The following is a 19,824-nucleotide window of genomic DNA, read 5'->3' as shown; positions in this document are numbered from 1 at the left end:
CGGACCTGCCATCTTAAATTCATCGCCGATTCTTCGCAACATCCGCACTCCCGCGCCCCTGCCGTGCAGAGCCGGCAGTGTGCGTCGGCGGTAGCAGCTGCAGCAGGCATGAGCCAAGACGACGTCGTCGATGCTGTCGACATGACTCCAGAAGAGATCATCGATTGGCGTGAGAAATTTGTTTACTCTGACACCAAGGCCTCTAATCGGAACACCAAGAGGTGTTCCGATTAGAGCATCCACACAGAGGGTGATGGCCACAGCCACAATCAATACCTTTGAAGAATTAACCGAAGCACATCTATCATCGCAATATCACAGACTCTCCACCACTGCAGCTGGGCGTGAGATCCTGAGACAACTTCACTACGCCCCACCACTCAACGAGAACAAGCGACATCAACTTCCTCCGAACATACACGGCCAATACCACATCCAACCTCTACCCAGAAACATGCATCCCGAATTTCACGTCGAACGCCGGAAACTTCGAGCCAAGGCGCTACAACGCAGCTATGGACAGGCAGAAGGAGTTTACTACGTGGACGCCGCAGCCTATAAAACTAAACATCGTTATGCTTTAGCGGTCGTAGACAAGCAGGGCAACACTGTTCGTTCAGCATCAGTCAGGACCACCTCAGCGGGCGACGCAGAAGAGGCCGCCATTGCACTCGCATCGGGGCTACCTGATTGCGATGTCATCATCAGTGACTCGAAGACTGCTATCCGGAACTTCAGTAGCGGCTACATTACAAACCTCGCGCACTCTCTACTAGTCGCTCACCCGCCAAAAAACTACATCGCTCTCATCTGGACTCCAGCACATCAAGGACTACCAGGCAACGAAATGGCTCATGCCGCTGCTCGAGGATTCACGGACCGAGTGGACGGAAATGTGGGCCTTACCCCAGAAGCAAATGACTCCCAACAACAGACCAATAAAGACGCACTCATCACATTCCATGAAATCTCCACACATTACAAACACCAACGCCTAACGTATCCACCTCTCTCTGTGTCGAGCACGCGCCAGAGAGAAATATTGTGGCGCCAACTACAAACTCGCACTTTTCTTACCCCACGCACTTTGAACTTATTCTTTCCCGACACATACCCGACACCCAAGTGTCGCTTCTGCCCTGTCCAAACAGCAGATCTCTCCCATATAATGTGGAAATGCCCCATCAAATATCCCCCCCGCAACCTCAAACCATTAATTAGTAGCGAGGAGCTGTGGGAGACTGCCCTGCGCAGCTCCGATCCCACCCTGCAGGACCGAGTCCTGAGGTGGGCTGAGGAGGTAGCGGAGGCCTACCACGACTGGTAGGCGGACGTCTGGCAGCACAAGGTGCTAAGACTGGAGCACACAGGCCTCCCTCTCTCCCCCCCCGGCCCCTCCCCTTTCTTAAAAAGGGAAATAAAAGTTCATTCATTCATTCATTCTTTGTGAAGCCGACGCCGTGTTATGCTGAAGGGCTCTTTTGTTTCATTTAGTCGAAGCTACTGCGTGAATTAGGGCCGAGTGACAGCTCGACCTTGAGTAACAAAGAGGGGTCGCTTTCTACAATTTGTTTATTCTTCACACTGCTTACTTCATTACACGCTGATACAGCAAGCAATTAGTTAAAGTTCAGGATATTTTTTTCTTTCTGGTCTAAAAATAAGGGCGCAAACAAACGTATATCACTCTCTTCTTTTTGTTGTTTAATAACTGCTCACAGATGGGAAGGTAACCTACATGACAGCCGACTCGCTGCAGTATATTAGCCTGTGTTTTCTTTTAATGTACTCTTTATTATTATTATTATTATTATTATTATTATTATTATTATTATTATTATTATTATTATTATTATTATTATTATTATTATTATTATTATTATTATTATTATTATTATTATTGATAGGACGTGTTATAACATACGTTCTGAGAGAGCACGAATGCATAAGACACACCTGATTGCAAAGAAAAGCCTGTTCAAATAGTCCTCATACAATTTCACTACAACTCATGTGATTTTTCAGATTGCAACTTCAGAAGACTGCACGGTAGCTTCGTCCGACAACGGCAATTTCTCTAGCTCCTTATACCAAAGTCAAAAACAAAGTTCCATCGTTATTGAGTACTAAGAAAGAAAGAAACAAGCAAAAACTGCTTGTTGCACACATCTCTACTTTGTGAAATAGTCGACAAATACGCTGTTATTGTGTTTAATCTTTTTTTCTAATAGGTTTTTACAGAAGCTTAGTCGGCATTTCTGCTTTTCGAACTTAATTAAAAGGAAACAATGGTTAAACTTCTACAATTTCCCCTAGAAACCAATCAATGAACGTTCTAATAAATACCAATATGCTGCGGCAAATCGCTGCCTAAGCAGTCACGCGAGACCAAGTGTGAAACAAAAGCTAGTTAACAGACGGAAAAATAGAAGAAATGAAAATCAGGAAGGCTATTTCACTACCTTGGTTTACGTACGTACTAAGCAAGCTCACAGCGTTACAGTCAAAATACAAACGCTTATTCACAGACGTTCGAAGCTCTGTACGAGACACCCTATAGTGCACGTCGACCTTCCCTGACCTGTCTAGCGCGCTGTCGAGAATTGTGCTTCTCCATCCCATGCGCGCACTGCTGGAGGAGGACGAAGAACATGTCCCCGTATTTCCTTGAGCCCATTCTGCCGCCGGCTCGTTCTTCGCTGTCCCAAGCCAAATATACAAAGACGAAATAACAGCACAAAATTATGCCCGCTGAAGTCCGCTATAGTGATCGCACGGGACATCTGCGCAAGACAAAAACCGAAGGCAACAACGCTGTGCCCGTACGTCTGCGAGCCGTACTGTGACTGTCGGTGTCTACAACAGCCTTGCGTGCCAAAAACGCAAGACTGATTTCTTGTTCTTTTTTTTTAACAGCCTTGCGTACCAAGCGATGCCAGAAGAGACAGGAAAGACGATAGAGAGAGTAAGCAGGTGGCCATCAGAGCCATGTTTCTTCTCTGCGGCCCCCGTTACAAGTTCTTCCTCGCTTCTCTCCGTCTGAGCTCATCTCTTCTTTCGCTCTCCCCAAGGAAAACGACGAGGGATTCGAGTTTCAATTCCGTCCGGTTTAGGACAAGGGGCAGGGGGTGACCGTCGAAACAGGATATGGGAATGCGTGTTCTCCTGCAGCAAATGCCGACGCCAGAGTGCTAACGTGTTTCCATGCTTTCTGCTCCTTGTTTCCGCCTTTTCTGCTCGTTTTCTTGTTCGACTCGGGTTCAGCGGTTTCAGAATGCCAGCAGTTCTGCTCTGCTGGTTTTCGGTCTCTTTCTGCTTTGTCTCCATTGTTGCAACTTGATCCGACTGTTCCCTGTTGATGACGATGATAGCACTGTTACCGTGATAGCGAGAATAATGGCAATGCCGCCGGTCAGTGCACCTTGCGATCAAAAATTTTCAGGTACATGTTTGGGTTTTTGCGTGGCTTACAAGTATCTTTTTCCCTGCTGTCGCGTTCTCATCGCGTTTTTCCCCCGATCGCTCTCCCTTCTCCCAGGGCAAGGTAGCGATCCAGGCTCAGTTATGGTTCACATTAAAGCATTCCCACAAAACAACGCCAGCTTCTTGAACCCCCATGGGAATAGCATTAAGGAGTTGTCCTTTCTTGTTAACACTCGCACAAAAAGTGCATAGATCCAAATAGCTGCAACCTCCTAATAAAATAGCGCATGATATTCAACCACTTCTGTGATCTTGTTAATTTCCTTATATTTAGGCTACCACATTCTTGGTCCAACCAAATGCTCTAAAGAAGCCTTAAATATGTTAACAAAGGTATCGCGTATTTCTTTGTGCTTACAGCTGCATTCACCATCCTTCCGCAACCAAGCATCCAGTATCGCGTTCGTCCTCGTGACATCAGCGCGTCGACATCTCACTGTGAACACCTGCCTGAATTGGTGTTTGCATTTCCACATAGTCTGTGTACCGCATAAACATTAACATTGAATGATTATTATATACACGTTGCACAGGTAAAAAATATGCAATCTTACACGTCACGCTTACTTGAAAAGCATTTATTTATCTGCTTCGCGAAAGCTTCGCGTCTCACAGATTCCAACATGTGCGCTGGGCCTTCATTTATTTTCCCGCGCTCCGCATGCCCCTCGAACGTTCACCACTGGTAATTACTCCCTATCTGTTGCAAACATTGTGTGCGCGCCTCTCTTATTTGGAGCTCTATAAAGTGCCACTCTGCTGGCTCACCCTGCTCGCGATGCTTGGGCAGCCACCGCTTGCCACCTATCTCCGTCACTTGCCGTCTGATCGAGCCATCCCTTCGCTCCGCGTTCTATAAGAGGCTCACTCAAAGTAACGTGAAAACTAGGGTTTACTTCTGCGTGACGTTACGCCCAGCACGAAACCCCACTGATGAGATCGGCGTTCTCCCTGCTGTCTCATCCACTGAACACGTACTAAAAGTGCTATCCGCTTGGGTGATCGATCTAGAAAACGGCCCCTCAACTGAGCGCAGATCTGTTTGTAATCAACAAGGGTGAAGATGCGGGTTTGTTGGTACATCTAGAAGTTGTGGGTTCGATTCCCACCGCCGCCGGGTACCCACTGGTTCAAATGGGCACAAGCGTACCCCGGCCTGGCGTTCGGCTTCCTGAATTCCCGTCGAAACCCTCGTCAGCACAGAACACAAAAGTGGTTGCGCGCAGGGAAACGCAAGGACAAGAGAAGGGACATTAGACGCACAACCGCTGTGTGCTGGACGCGCAGGGCCTGTTCAAAAGAGACCGTGTTCAAACTGCGCATAAACAACCACATCTAAACCGTGTTGCAGTATATACGTTTCACCGCTAGCACAGTTTTCACCACTGATACATTCTTGTTTAAGCGGCGGTGACAGCCTCAGTGTTCTCACGTCGTGTGCGCTACCGACCCGGCGGCGATACACTAGAGCGTGTGCCCGACGCTTCCGCGTGTGCTTGGACAAATAGTGTCCCGCATCCACTGTTGCCACGTTATGTGCGCGTTAGTGCGCTGTACGGCGTCAGCGTGCAGCTTTCTCAAGAGCTCCCTGCCATCGCTTTAGCACCGAGAGCGACTCAGTGTTTTCTTTACGGCGAAAAGGTCCAGTACCTGCAACGTCTGTGGAAGCACCTCGCGCTGGTCGCTCGAAGATCAACAAGAGCCCGCGCTCTGATCGCAGCGGGTGCGAGCGCTCGCGTTGCAAACATGCGCGCGGCTGGACTCAAACGATGTTTGCCACGCGAGCTCTTCGAGCAAAATGTTTTCCAAATATGCTCCTCGTGCGCTCACCTGACTTTCTTATCTTGAAGCTTACTTTGCCAAAGGAAAACAGCCGGCTACGCGGAAGTGGCTTTCGGTTGCTTTCCATTAGCCTTTTATATTTATCTTTTTATGGCGCCGTACTGGCCCATTCTATAGCAAGAAGACGAATTCGAGGCGCTTACTTGAAACGTTGTTCGCTCATGCGCGCCCGCCGCGAGTGCGCTCATCAGGATTAAGCAGAGGCGACATAAATGCCCATCTACAACAAAACAAGCGCATAGACATTATCGTCTTATCGCTGCTCCGCTTTGCCAAACATAAATGCCAGCTTTCATCCCAACCGCATTATTTGCCCGGCCTTCGGCGCGAACGAAAATTCGCGCTTTTCAGTTTGACTATCGCTTCGCAAACATACTTTACTGTAAGCACTACTCGCGTGGCTCAAGGTTCTGACTCGTGAACCGCTTCCTCCAGGTCCACGAAGAAACCGTTTCGCTCGCAACTTTACGGTGGTGCACTCTGCGCCGCTAGAAGCATGCACAGTAGTGGGAAGCTTAAGCCGTCTGTGGGCCCAGCTAACAAGGACGTCTGTGCGTGACAGCGGTCACGAACGAAAGAGAGCCGGCTAGCACCTCAGCGTAAAAATCGTGGCGGTCACTGCCCAAAAACAAGAGTGACAAGATATGACAAGCGAGGAATATAATGAACGATGCGACAATGCGCCTCATCTCGACACACACGCACGCACGTACGACAGCAGGCACGCGTGCGCATCTGTACTTAGACAACGAGAGTGATGAGACCGTGGCGGCGCACTATTTGCATACTCTAAGCATTTTTATTTGTATACCAGAAACCATGCCCAGAACTATGGCTTGTGATCGCTCGTTGCAGTGCTCGGTGTTTCATCAGTCATCCAGTGCACACAGGTTCCGTGCATGGGCGGTGTGGTCAATCACTTACGGGTTGTTTCACACCCTGAACGTTTCTTGCATTCTGCCCTTCGTTAGTTTATGCACGTTCTGGCCTTCGACACACTGCACGATACTAGGGAGGCAAGGTTTAGTTTTCCCCCTCCACTCCCTGCGTCGCAGCTCTTCTCTGCGCTTATCTCTGGCGCGTTAATCGGATTTTCCCTGAACGCGAAACAAGCCTGGATTACGCTTTCAATTTTTGATTCCACCGCGTGAAACGTTAGAACAGAGCAAGGGTAGAAGTAAACAGAGAAAAAATAGCTGAAAGCGAGCGCGAACGCCAGACGTATATAAGGGACTTAGGGCTGCCTCGTGCTCCGCCTTGAACACCGGCAGAAGTTTTCCCTGGCAAAGGAAGCAAGAACAACGGCGAGTAAACATCCTCCAAATAATAACGCTCCCACTCCTGGGCCGTGGCAGCACTACATAGAGACCCTTTCTTGCCAGCAATGCTTTATTTTCGATGCTGATGGAGTGGAACGCGAGTGGAAAGCAACGCGGAAGAATGCAAGCTGTTTATCACAGGGGGCGCAGCTGTTGCTCGCCCGAACCTGTTTCCAAAGGCAGCATAAACACCTGAGTCGTTCATGCCTGCGCCTCGTGTGATAGTTCCCCGAAGTGCTGTGTAATCCTTACGTAAGTGTGTAAGCTCAAAAACGCGCAGGCAAGTACGCCATTTGCGCTGTTGGACGGGTGTTCCTAAATGTTTACCTAATGTGCGCGTTTAAATTAGTGCGCAAATTGAGCGCCATGCAGTGTTTACTCATTTTTCTTTTTGCTTGATCGGTGGAATTGGTGGCGCAAGTCACACATTACTAAGCGTAATATTCGCATTTTATTTCTTTGCATTGAAATTTGTTATTTTCGTCCTTGTTCTTATTTTTCCCGACTTTTGTTGTGCATGCGCCTTCACCGCCTATTGTGCATGTAATCAAAGAAACAATATTTATTGTTTATTTATTGATGTAACATGTCATAAAATGTTACATCTTTGATATTATTGTTATCTTTGTAAAAACAAAATGTAGTATTCCCTCCCCTAAGGGTAGCTAGAATAAATAACAAAGAAAAAAACATTTATTTTGTCATTTATTATTAAGCGAACAAAAATGGGAAAGTAGAGCTCTTGAGGGCCGGCTATACAAAATTCCCAAACATTAATCAGGAAAGAAATAAAAAATTCGGTAAAAACGAGACCAAAATCGCAAGTAACAATAAAATAGAACGAACACTATTATTATTATTATTATTATTCATGTGGCCAAAAGAAAGAGGAGCGGGCTAGTGATTGTCGCCTGAAAGGGACACCGCGGCCACCCGCTTGAAGAGCAGAGAAAACAATCAGAAAGAAGAGAAGTATGAAATAAAAGAAGGAAAAAAAACGAGATACAGGCACACGAGAAACACATCACACAGTCACACGCAGAGTACGAGCCATGCAGAAGAGGGTCTAGTCCCGTGGTTGAGAAGAATTCTATAGTACAGCTTTGTAAGTCTCACATCAAGTTGAAGCGTGACCTTTGGGAAGCAAGAATTCATTAAGCGCAGTTCGAGCAAGATTAAGTTGATGGAACTTTCTCGGAAGCACACAGCAATAGCTGAAAAAGCTTGGACGCGACGAACCTTATTCGAGTCAGTGAAGAAAAAGAAATGGAAAGGATCTGGGGCTTATGTCTGTGTTTTTACGTAGAGGAAGGCATTCTGGCAACGATCTTGACCTAAATAAATGCCCGAAAGGATTGCACAAACGTGGGACCTTTCTACGTAAGCGAGATAAAACAAATTGAAAAACGTAGTTCTTTGCAGCTCAGCCCTTTCATACTGACTGTTTATTTACTGCAAATTATCTTACGTATACACGAGTCACGTGGTTCATCTTTTATTTTAAGTTGTGAATTGTGCTCTTAGTGATGCCAAATATCATTAAGATAGTTGTGTTATTCTCTTCATCTCCGGTAATCAGTGTTACACTCCGCACAGAAGAGTGGCGATGTTGTCGTGTACGTGAAAAGAAAAAACACTTCAATCAATGTTGAGCTGCGATTGAATAAATGTAATTCCAATTCACAGAGCTAATATATACCACTATGTTCATAACGCGTCACCATCGCTACAACAGACGCATTCCAACGCAGGTGGTGTGCAGTATTCTCGCGTACTGAGATAACATCATCGTCCGCCTATTTTATGTCGACTGCGGGACAAATGCATCTTCTAGCGATCTACGGTTACTCCTGTCTTCCGTGAGCCTACTCTATCCTTTGCCTCCAAACTTCGTCACACTAACTATTCCTCTGCCGTCCTCGGCTGTGTTTTATTTACCTTGATACCCACTCTGTAGCCCGAAGAGACTTGCTGTGTGTACTACATGACATGCCTAACTTACCATCGTCCTCTTAATGCGAATTGAAACGACGACTACATCTGCTTGCTCTGCGATTCATACCACTGTCGCTCTGTTTTTAGCGTTACGCCTACGATTCTCTGCTTCACTGCGCGATGTGTGATCCTTCGCTTCATCGTCAACATTTATTTTATCCCTAAGGACACTTTCCAGGAAGCGAGAGAGCAAAATGAGTGAAAGTCGGGGAGGTCAACTGGAGACAAACATTAAGTTTGCTGCCCTGCACTGTGGAAGGGGTAAGGAGAGATATGAAAATAAAAAGTGCGCTTATAAAGAGAGAAAACACAAACACACGCGAGCACAGGCATGTATTGCACAAGGAAAAAGGGGCAGGGTGACGATCAATAACATAAAAGGCATGTCATAAGGCTAATGCAATAATTAACAGAACAACAGCTATTTTTTGAACAACTAAATACAAAGTGAGTACAACAGAATATAATACGTATCTCCTTATTTTCAACCAACGTGGATTGTGCACAGTAACAGCAGTAGTTAGAAAAAGTGAGTTAAATCAGGCAGTACATAAGGGGGGTAGAAATGAAAACGCAGGAACAAAAATATATAAAGCGAGAACAATGACTAACAGTAATTACACGCTGGCAGTCTACCAGACAATGGCATACAGTGACAGTCGAATAATGGAGTCTCGTTTCAAGTATGTTTGTTGTACACTAAATTTCAGCTCCACAGCTAACAGTGGTAGAATGTGCATTGTATACGGAAATACAGTTCAAGAATGAGAATCGCAAGTCATCGTCATCAACACACAAACTATAACAGCTACTCGTTAATGAACCCCAGGAGTTCGGCATTATTACTAAGCCCACTACGATAAGTGAGCTCACAGGAATGTGTTTAGCGTAGCGTCATAAGATACCACCGAATCAATATCCATGAAGCAAAGAACGTTGCATGGGCCTTCAGCGTCTGCGTCTACAGACAACCTTCGGATGATGTAGCAAAATGTCTTTTATTTTCGACCAAAAAGTATCCTTCGTGACTATTGGTGTTTTAGTTTATTGGGCACGTTTGTAACCCAGCAACTATTTCTTTTATTTTACATTCTTTAGTAGCTTGACCTGCAGGGACGGGCCCAACTGTATGTTGTACTTTATTCTTTGAGATTTGCCATCTCGCCCTTTCTTTCCTCTTTCCTCCCCTCCTTCCTATCTTTCCTTTCTCTCCTCCTTTCCGAAGACTAGGCAGGCGGTGTGCCCTTCTGGTGGCAGCTGCAAGCCTTGCTCCTCGCTTTCTCTTTCCTGTGTATATGTTTACAAATCAAATAATAATAATAATAATAATAATAATAATAATAATAATAATAATAATAATAATAATAATAATAATAATAATAATAATAATAATAATAATAATACATTCTCCTTGTCTGCGTCGACGTTTAAGATCATCTTTGGATAAGCGGTGCGCAACAATGTATTCTGTTGTATTCAAGTGTTCATAGAAGCCGTAGCCATTTATCGTCAGACGAAGAAGAATCTAAAGAGTGGACACTATAAAATACAGAAGTGAATGTTTCTTCTTTTTCTTTAGGGGTATTGCAAATATATTAGGCATATGAGAATATAGCTCAAGTTGTGGAGTTTTACGTGCCAAAACGACGATCTCATTATGAGGCACGCCGTAGTGGGGGACTCGGGAATAATTTGGACCACCTAGGGTTCTTTAACGTGCACCTAAATCTAAGTACACGGGTGTTTTCGCATTTCGCCCCCATCGAAATGCCGCCGCAGTGGTCGCGATTGAATCCCGCGACCTCGTGCTTAGCAGCCCAACACCATAGCCATGAGGAATATACATCGACAACGATCCGAGAGACTAGAAACTCGCTGCACAGGGCCTTGTACAAATAGCCTGAACTCCGCAGTGACCGGCATGCTGACTTCAGCCCGTGAGTTCTAAAGGATTGCAATCCCACAGCATTACAGAACTTCTATCAGGGTTGCACCTATTTATACGTTTTTATTTTAAATTTTATATTACTATTTCTTAATACGTCCTCCCTCGAATTAAGAAAAATGTGTCTATGTAGTAGCCACTGGTATAGCACCAAAATTTTAATTGTATATATGCGCCCTCTATGACATCAAACACGAGCTGGCAACTTGAGTAAATTGTGTAACTTTCGGATATCATCACACCGTCACCTCGAGCTGTTCCGCCATTAATACAATTATCATTTACTAAATGTCCACCAAACGCCTGAATGACTCTTATATACGTCAGCTGCCGGTGCTTACATATGAATTAAATTGAATAGATTTTAATATTAAATAAGTGAATAATCCAATTAATTAATATATTATTTAATTGGGTTAAATAAATTTAACTCTTTTCTTGTACGTGACTACTTGGCTACACAAACGATGAGTTTTCTGGCGATCAGTGGACTACTTCTGTGCAAACGTTACAATCCCATCTAAATATAGAATTATTTTATTTCCGTTAAAGTTAAGCTGCCCCTCTTGTCATCCCGTAGTTACGCTCGTTCATAAACCGTATTCCCTTTCATTGTGCAACTCGCTTCACCCGCATGTTCAATTAGAAATGGTCTTATTTTTCTCGCATTTCAGTGTAGAAAAACAAAAGAAAACAATTGTTTTTCTTTTTTTTTTAGCACAGAGTTAGCGTTTTGCAAAGCTTCAGTTTCACTTCGTGTTTATTTCTAGTTTGAATCCAACAGAGTTGAGAAACGTCGCTCCCAGTTTTCAGCCTGCATTCCCGCCGATGTGATATACCGCGGCCGGAGGATGGCATAGAGCCTGGCATTTTGCTCGTGGTGTGCGAAGGCCCCGCAATATGGCAGTCACCTTATCGAGGAAATAAATCAAGCGGGCCCGTCGAGACGAGGACAAAAAAAGAAGCCTCTGTCCGGACTCATTTTTCAAGACAGATTGAAGATGCAAGAAATAAAATTTAGAAAACATACATCTGCGAGAGCGCAGTCAGCTAAATTAATACCCCGGCTCTCGTTTCTTTACAAATTGGATGACAGGGGCGGAGAGAAAATGAAAGCGCAACATCAGTACTGGTTGCGCCAATCTGGGCTAAACAACGGCGTCACCGAGTCCACGGCTACTCGTACAGAGCCGGTCGCAAGAAAATGCAGAGCTATGACATGCGGAAGGCACTAAGCAAAGCCAACAGACTAGTGTCGTAACGCGGGGAAGGAAAAAGTTAAGCGCAAGAAAACAAATAATGCCGGGAAAGAAACTCCCGATAAATAATGGGGGAAAAAGATGATCTAGAAGCTAATGCGTAAAGCATACAGTACTCCGTTCCTGCGACCGACGGCAAGGCAATCTCTTATCCAATAGGCGCAAGGAATTCATGAGCCCCGATGAAGCGGCGTTAGTGAGAAGACCGCAAGCACACACTCCAACCGACCATGACCGATTGCCACGAATGAGCCAGTGGCGAAAAGCAAAAAGGACGTGCAATCCAAGCTCGCGTGCTTGAAGGAAGAAACGTAAATGAAACCCCCCTCACCCTCCCACCTGTCTGCGGCCTTCGCTTCCGCTCTTTGCAGTCGACAACACGGTGGAAGTTGCGCGAGGGGAGGAGAATACAGTGGGCGAGTGAATGGGGGCGTAATGGAAATGTTTAAGATAAGAAGACAAGAAGAACAGTTAGGGAACTAAAGTTGGTGCAGAGGACGAATAAAGGAGGGGCGGAATAAGGGGGCAAGCGAGAAATCAGTCCGGAAAGGCTTCGGAGAGCTCCTGAAAACGTCATAAAGCCGATGTCTGAGCGCGCGGGGGCAAAAGAAGAGGCAAGAAGGAACAATACGCAACTGAATGAATGAAAGGGAGGTAGTTGATAAGGGATGAAAGGAACAAAAAGAATCGATAGCGGAGGAATCGCAACTAGAGAGGGAGGACGTTTAAACCACAGAAAACGACAAAGGCAAGCGAGAAAATAAAGAAAAAATTGGGATAACAAAAAAGAGGAGAGAGTGGGGCGTGGGATCCACGGGGGAACAAATATATAGAGAAAGGATTGCGAGGAATAAAGGCGCGCTGCAAACCGACGCCGACGGCTCAGAGGCGCACATTAGGAGCGGTCGACATCAAGCGAAATGAGACCGAACAGCAGAGCCGAGAAAATGAAATCGTGTTACCTCTGGCTAGAACGAGAGGGCGCTTTGCCTCCCCCTCCTTGCGCTCTGCGACCGACCTCGGCTTTCAAATCGAAGAGGCACGCTTGCTGGGCCAGTGTGTGCGTGTACGTGTGTGCGTGCGTGTGTCCGTTATAAATGGCTGTTGAAGCAAGAATGCGCTGGAAGAACTGAGGGCACTCGTTTGACACGAAGAGCCGCCTGTAAGCTCCTGCTGCGACCTTCCAGGCCCCCTCCCCGCTTTTTTTTTTTTTTTTCTTAAAGAAAAACCCTCCACTGTCCGGTCTCTTGACGCGTCACGCCGAAGTTTGAAAGAGGAGTGTTAAAAGTGCCGCTGTCCAGTGTGTCGATGCTTGTTATTTCGCCTGTTTCTGCTTTGGTCTTATCTATTTTTGATTCTGCTTTGGTACGTGGTTTGCGCGGGAAAGATGAGAACACACTAGATTGAATTTCAAGTGCACTTAGGCGACTGAGAGGGCAATCTTCCCTAAGCGAAAAACATCTTTTTGACGCCGTCTATGCGTTGAGGAGGCGCCAAACTACAAAACATGGAGGAGCTTGCTGGGAGTATAGCCTTGCTCAGCAGCGCTGGCTTCACAGAGGATATAAGTAATGCTTTAATTTCCTACGCGCGAACTATGACGCCACACACAAAGTAGTGCGTTTTATCGCGAGATCGACGGAGAGGTGGCCGCACTCTCACTGCGTTATTGCGTGGAGGAGGACGAACAACTTCATTAAAATCACGAATAAATGAATGCCAGGAAAGAAATCTACCTCCCCCATCGCCCTTAGCCGGAATACCTTGAGACACAGCAGCAGCAAGGGCTTGACCGATGATGTCCTGCTGGACGTTGGGGTCTGGGCTGCGGAGCAAATCATCCCAGGATTCTAGAGTGAGCGAGCTATCATGCTTAGACGGACATGTCCCCACCAAGAGAACCAGATTTGCTGCCTCATCACAGAATTTGCACTTTGACCTGAATACTCCTGGATGCCACAAAAAATTATTTTGGGCAGGCGGTGGCGGTATGTACATCGAATATGAAAACGTCGCCGTCATTTTAAACTGGCCGTTTGAGCAGAAACCAAAGCTTTCTTCATTGCAGCCAAAACTTACATTTGTTGGCACGGATAGGGAAATAATTAGGCGATCTTTAGGTTTCTGTATGTTTTATTATTTGTGTTCACGACCCAAAGGCAAGGAAGGAAACGAGCTTTAAGTCGGAACTCTCAGGATCGCATTCGTTACGACGTTGACGGGCGGTTTTCTCGTAATTAAACGTGCTTATTTCATGGAACTGATACTGCACTGTCCTCTGACGACCCATTTTTGCACGAAAAGCGCATAAGACCCTATTCAATATGAAGTCGCAAACTGCGAGGCCACAAATCATTCGCCATGAGCTATGCACAATCCACATTGCTGCAATTTCTAGGCCCTCTGTGACGCGTTCGGCATGCATCCTACCTATCCGGTTACACTGTCGTTGCTTAACTTGAATTATACATGTTCCGTGATGAGCGTATGTTAGGCTGCACCAAGGAGTCCCAGAAGCTTATGCGCAGGGCACTCCCAAGAAAGCCAACAAAAGATTGGCTGCGTAGTCACCATATCGGCATGAGTATTCCTGACGTTCCTTGTGACTTAGATATTCAGTAAAGGGTCGCGCTAGGTGGCGCTACGCCCGTCGCTGGTAGTATTTGTAGAGCTTAGGAGGTCGTGCAGTGGCAGCAGGCACAAAATTCGCAACTAGACGGCGAAAACTCCAGAGGGACGAACGAAACAGGCCAAACGTTTACTTCGACATCACCCCTAGCAACCTCCGTCAAACACAGTTTTTCTCTCATATATACCTGTTTCCAAATTTCTCATAGGTCTACGTTTCGGTATTGGGACACGCTGATCATCCGATTGGACACGATGAATGACTGTCGCCTACCGTCTCCACTTTCGTACAAGAAAACTAGCTACAAACTTCCGCGCTCTAATATGGCTTCACAAGAAGTAAAGTGAAGTTGTAGAGTTGTGTAGTAAGGAAAAAAGGGCGCTCCCGACTCGGGCATATATACTGGTAGAAATATTATGGCGTGAAAAAAACAATGACAACAAAAAACATCGGCAGGATATTGCACACATTGATCAGTGATATTCCAGCGCCAAGACGATAGGGTTCGACCAAATGGATCTATTGACTCTAAAAAAAAATTACAGAAAATGTATTTGCAAAGGCTGAACAATCATGGAACAAAGAGTATTTACAAGATATGCGTATCATGCATAACACGAGAAATAGTCCCTATTGAGCGCAATTCCCCCAGGACAAAGCAGGTTGACACTACATTTGGTCTCCCGTCAAATAGTGCGGTTGAAAACAGCCTTGAACTCCAGATATGATATATTTAAAAAGAGATCTGTCGTGTAGTGAAGTTTGCTTCAAGAGCTAATGTGCTGTCCTCTCTCTCTCTCTCTCTCTCTGCAGATGAGTTCCTTGGATGACACAATGAGGCCATCGGCAACCTCGGAGCCAGCACAGGCGGTGTCCGGCTGGCGAGCCTCCAAGCCACACACCTGAATCATATGGGCCAGGCCAAGTCGCCTGGAACACCCGTAACGCACCATGAACCGTCCAAGCTCTTCAGTTCGCGCGACGACAGCACCAGCACCTGAGCAGTCCAAGAAGGCGCTCACGAGGCTGGACCAGCTTGTGGTGTTTTTACTCTCGTGTTGCTACGCGCTGTGCAACAACGCAACCGGTGAAACAACGTGGGATGTGCAGTGCCCCGTAGTGTGCAAGTGCAGCGTCGAAGCGTCGATGAACATGGGCCTCAACCTGCGAACGGCCAACTGCTCCGGCCGCGGACTGAGGACAGTGCCTGTTGGCCTGCCGCACGACACGCAAGCACTTCTGCTGAACAGCAACCAGCTGACGGACCTACACAACCAGATACCAACGCTGCGGAATCTGGTGGAGCTGGACCTTTCGCGGAACCATATCAAACAGCTCGGCCGCGGCATCATCTTTCATAACATCAGCAGGCTAAAGTTCTTGGACTTGTCTCATAATGAATTCAAGACCTTGTTCAACGGTGTCTTCAGAGGAATCGTGCACTTAGAGACGCTGCTCATGAACAGCGTTCAAATCAAGTTCATCGAAGAGCGCGTCTTCGACGGCATGCGCCAACTGCGCGTACTGACGGTAGACCGCAACCACCTGCCCTCCATCTATCCCGAATGGTTTCAAGACCTGCTCGCCCTCGAGAGCCTGTCCTTATCGCACAATCACATCTCGTACGTATACCCACGCGTATTCCTGCTGCTTCACCGGCTACGCTACCTGTCGCTCGCTCACAACCGCATTAGAGGCCTCAGCGATCAGGCGTTCCTAGGCTTGGACAATCTCACCACGCTGCACCTGGACAGCAACCAGCTGACGCGGGTGCCAGCCTCGGCACTACAGAAGTTGCAAGGACTGCATACGCTCCACATCGGTAAAAACCCGTTCACGGGTTTCCGCTCGGGCAACTTTGTGGGTCTGCCTATCGTCGAGCTGTTCGCGGACCACGTTCCCACCCTGACGGTGATCGAGCGCGGCGCATTCCGCGACCTGCCGCGACTACAAGTGTTGCGCCTGCACGACAACGCGAGGTTGCAGTACGTGGACGCGCAGGCTTTCGTCAATGTTCCGTCCCTTTGCCAGCTGCTGCTTCACCGCAACAACATCTCGGCGCTCAGCGAAGAGCTCTTCCGCAACCTGTCTGCCCCTCTGAACGTTTCTCTGCACGGCAACCCACTCCTGTGCGACTGCAACGTCCGCTGGGTGGTTGAGGCCGTGTCGGCCCTATCAAACACGTCCGTTCGCTTTATGCAACCCGAGGAACTGGCTTGCCACAAGCCACCACCGATGGTCGGCCGCGGCCTCCTCAACATTTCGCTGGCCGAAGTGCCGGCCGAGTGCCCACCCTTCCTCGTCGGCACCGTCAACAGCACCGTGCAGCGAAAGATCGGCGACGCCCAGGTGTTCCAGTGCTACGCCCTCGGCCTTCCCGAGCCCAAAGTGCGTTGGCTGCTCCCAAACGGTCGTGTCTGCAATGAGACCGGAAACGACGTGCACGTGCAGTTTAAGCCTCCAGGCAGCATCACCATCTACCACCTGAGGCCGGTCGACGTGGGAGCGTACAGGTGCGTCGCCGAGAACAAGCACGGACGCGTGATCAAGGTGGTCGACCTGGTCGTCGAGAACATCGACATTCACATCTTCCCGCAGGGCATCCTCTCGACGTCGGTGACCGTAGTGTGGAACGGCACTGCGCGCAACACATTTCCCCAGTACGAGATCCAGTACAAACCGGATGACGGCAAGGACTCGCTGGTCGGCGCGAGCCCCAAGTCCGTGAGCGGCGCCGAAGAAGGACGTTTCGAATCGGTGACCGTGAGTCGCTTCTACAGGTCGTACACGATCAACAACCTCCAGCCGGAGACCAGCTACGTGTTTTGCATCGCAGTGAAGGACGACGAAGGGGACGCGCACATCCAGTTATCGTGCACCCGCGCCCGAACCAGGGACGCAAGCTTCATGCTCCAGGGCATCCACTACACGAGCAACGTGGCCGTGGCCGTTGTGTTGGGCATCGTGTCTACCGCGATTCTCGTGCTGTGCGCGGCCACGATGGCGGCGCGCCGCTACAAGCACAGGCAGTACGAGACGCCGCAAAAATCGCTCGTCAGCAATACCGCGTCGCAGGTCGTGCCGCTAGAGAGTCTGTACAGTCCACTTATGGCCAACGTGGGCTCATGAGGACCCGCACTGCGCGTCGTTTTGCGCCAGCAAGGTGTACGCGAGTCGCCTGGCGAACGCTCGACGCGCCCCTTCCTCTGGAAGCAGAGGCACGCGAAAAGTCGCAATGAATTTGTGTAGCACACTACAGGAACGCTGCCGTTCGCCCACGCGTTCGAGGTGGAACAGAAATAGAAGGCCTACCTTTAAAGTAAGCACTATTGCACCTGAAAGTAAGCGGGCAAAACACAACTGCATTAGGGATACGCCCACTCAAGTGACTGCCAGTTATGTATTTACAGTATTTTGCGTCAGCGTGATAGCGCAAGGCGCTGTGTGAGGTTCTTGGTACTCTCCAGCGTTTTCAGATTAGGCGAACGCCGGCACTTCTAGGCAGCCCGCATAGATGATGGCCAGAAACAACCATAGGTCTCATTGAGGATTTTGCCAGTTCCTGTTCGAAATAATTCCTGTTTTTTAATTTATGTTCTTGCTCTAATTCAGTGGACTGCCACTGCATCAAAATCACACTTTCCATTTCATACAAATTTCTACGCTAAGATAATGCTCAATGTGAGTGCCAACAGTAGGAATAGCTTTTTATTTTGGAAAACTGGTCAGACGATCTCCCTTAACTTTTTCTTGGTAAAGCGTAAATATGTAAAAGTAATTTTGCAGAAACTTATGTGTCAACGTTGTTCCTCTCACAGCAGTTCGTCGGGCGAAGCGGACTCTTTGCGGGAGCAAAACGGTTCAGAGCGCAGCCAGAGAACGCAGTTCGACTAGACTACAAGTCTTCGTAGAGCGAGGACAAAGAGGAGAGAAATAAAGCGTCTTATGAGACAACAAATACTCAACGACATCATCTAAAAGCAAAGTATCGCCTCTCCTACACGCAAAGCTAATCGTAGCGCATCTTCTTTCGCTGTTCGTTTCTTTTCGTCTTTCTTTTTGCGTGTAGGTGACGCCTCAATCATTGCCATTGTTGGGAAAGTCAGGGCGGGGAAGAGGGAGACACGGGAAGTGTTCGCACGTGTCTCAGCATCTGCTGTTTGTCGGCTTTCTGTGAGTGCAAGCAAAATGAGACAGCTACGGCATCGCGCAGTTCCGCAGCGTCGCAACTGAGCGTTCGCGCGCCTTCGTACTGCCGGTACTTGTGCTATAAGCTTCTTTGTAGCTTGTAATATAAGGTTAAGGGTTGTTTCCTTTTTCCAAAGAAATATATACGTACTGTTCTTGAGCACATACATACACGCAAATTACACATACAAGCTTTTCTTTTTCTGTTCGCAAATAGAAATATAACACGCAAAAAAAAAATCTGGGGCTACAGTTCTTGGCCAATGCTCAATGCGGTACAGCGCAAATGGCACAAAAGACAAATGTTTAAGGCGTCAAACAGGAGTTCCGGAGTCACCACTGTGTTGCCGATGCCTAGCAGCCGTTGCTTTTGGAGTATCACACACGAGCCGATCTCCAATATTGTCGCATTTAAAGTGAGGCCGCACCATGCCGCCTGCCATTAACTTGCTGCCAATTTCATTCTAATGCTACAATATTAAACTTGCCTACAAGCTACAACATTTACGAGCTGTGATTCTGCGCAAATGTTAAACTATCGATGCTTGTATTCGCTTTAACCATTAAACGCCCCTTCTGTAAAATGTGCTTTCGTAAGCAATCTTAATAATTTTTCGTACAATACTTATAATTATCCAGATCAAAGGACGTATACAGTTGTGAGGGAGGAACGTGCTGCATATTTGCAGGCGTCCCTCTTGCTTTGTCCTTCTATGTTACGCAGCTCTTCATTATCAGTTTATTTCACCTGTTGTGGTAATGTGGCTCAAGTTACAGCAAAACTGCCTGAAAGAGAGGTGCACACATATAATAACGTTAGACAATACATCTACTAAATTGAAAATTTAGTCATACTACCCACCAAAAGACAAGTTGCCCATCTATACTTCAATAAAGTTGGTTATGAAATAAATGCTTCACTATAATAAAGTTTTGATGGTTATTCAAATCTTGACAGCTTCTGCTTTTTTTACTGAAGTAATGGGCTGCAATGTATACCAGCCCCAATTAAAGAAGTGTGTTTACACTCGAACACGAAGGTATGTATGTCGCCAATGCGCTATCAAAACCTAAGCAACAAGCCTCTGATGCCACCGAACTTCAATTTTGTCATCCAAATATTTAAAAAAAGTACATAAATGCTGGCGTCTTGACGAATGTGTA

At 47.1% G+C, this 19,824-nt stretch overlaps 1 protein-coding gene across 1 annotated transcript in view; it reads left to right on the top strand.

Moving 5' to 3' along the window:
• LOC119460638 (leucine-rich repeat neuronal protein 1) overlaps positions 1-19,610 on the top strand; it is a 107,252-nt gene extending 87,642 nt beyond the window's left edge. Inside the window, exon 2 of the mRNA XM_037721670.2 lies at positions 15,286-19,610. Coding sequence (XP_037577598.1) covers positions 15,424-17,601 — 2,178 coding nt within the window. The 5' untranslated portion in view covers positions 15,286-15,423 and the 3' untranslated portion in view covers positions 17,602-19,610. The remainder of the gene's footprint in view (positions 1-15,285) is intronic.
• Positions 19,611-19,824: the final 214 nt, after the last annotated feature.

Source organism: Dermacentor silvarum, chromosome 8, assembly GCF_013339745.2.
Source record: "Dermacentor silvarum isolate Dsil-2018 chromosome 8, BIME_Dsil_1.4, whole genome shotgun sequence".
Taxonomy (NCBI): Eukaryota; Metazoa; Arthropoda; class Arachnida; order Ixodida; family Ixodidae; genus Dermacentor; species Dermacentor silvarum.
This window is presented reverse-complemented; position numbering and strand designations above follow the sequence as displayed.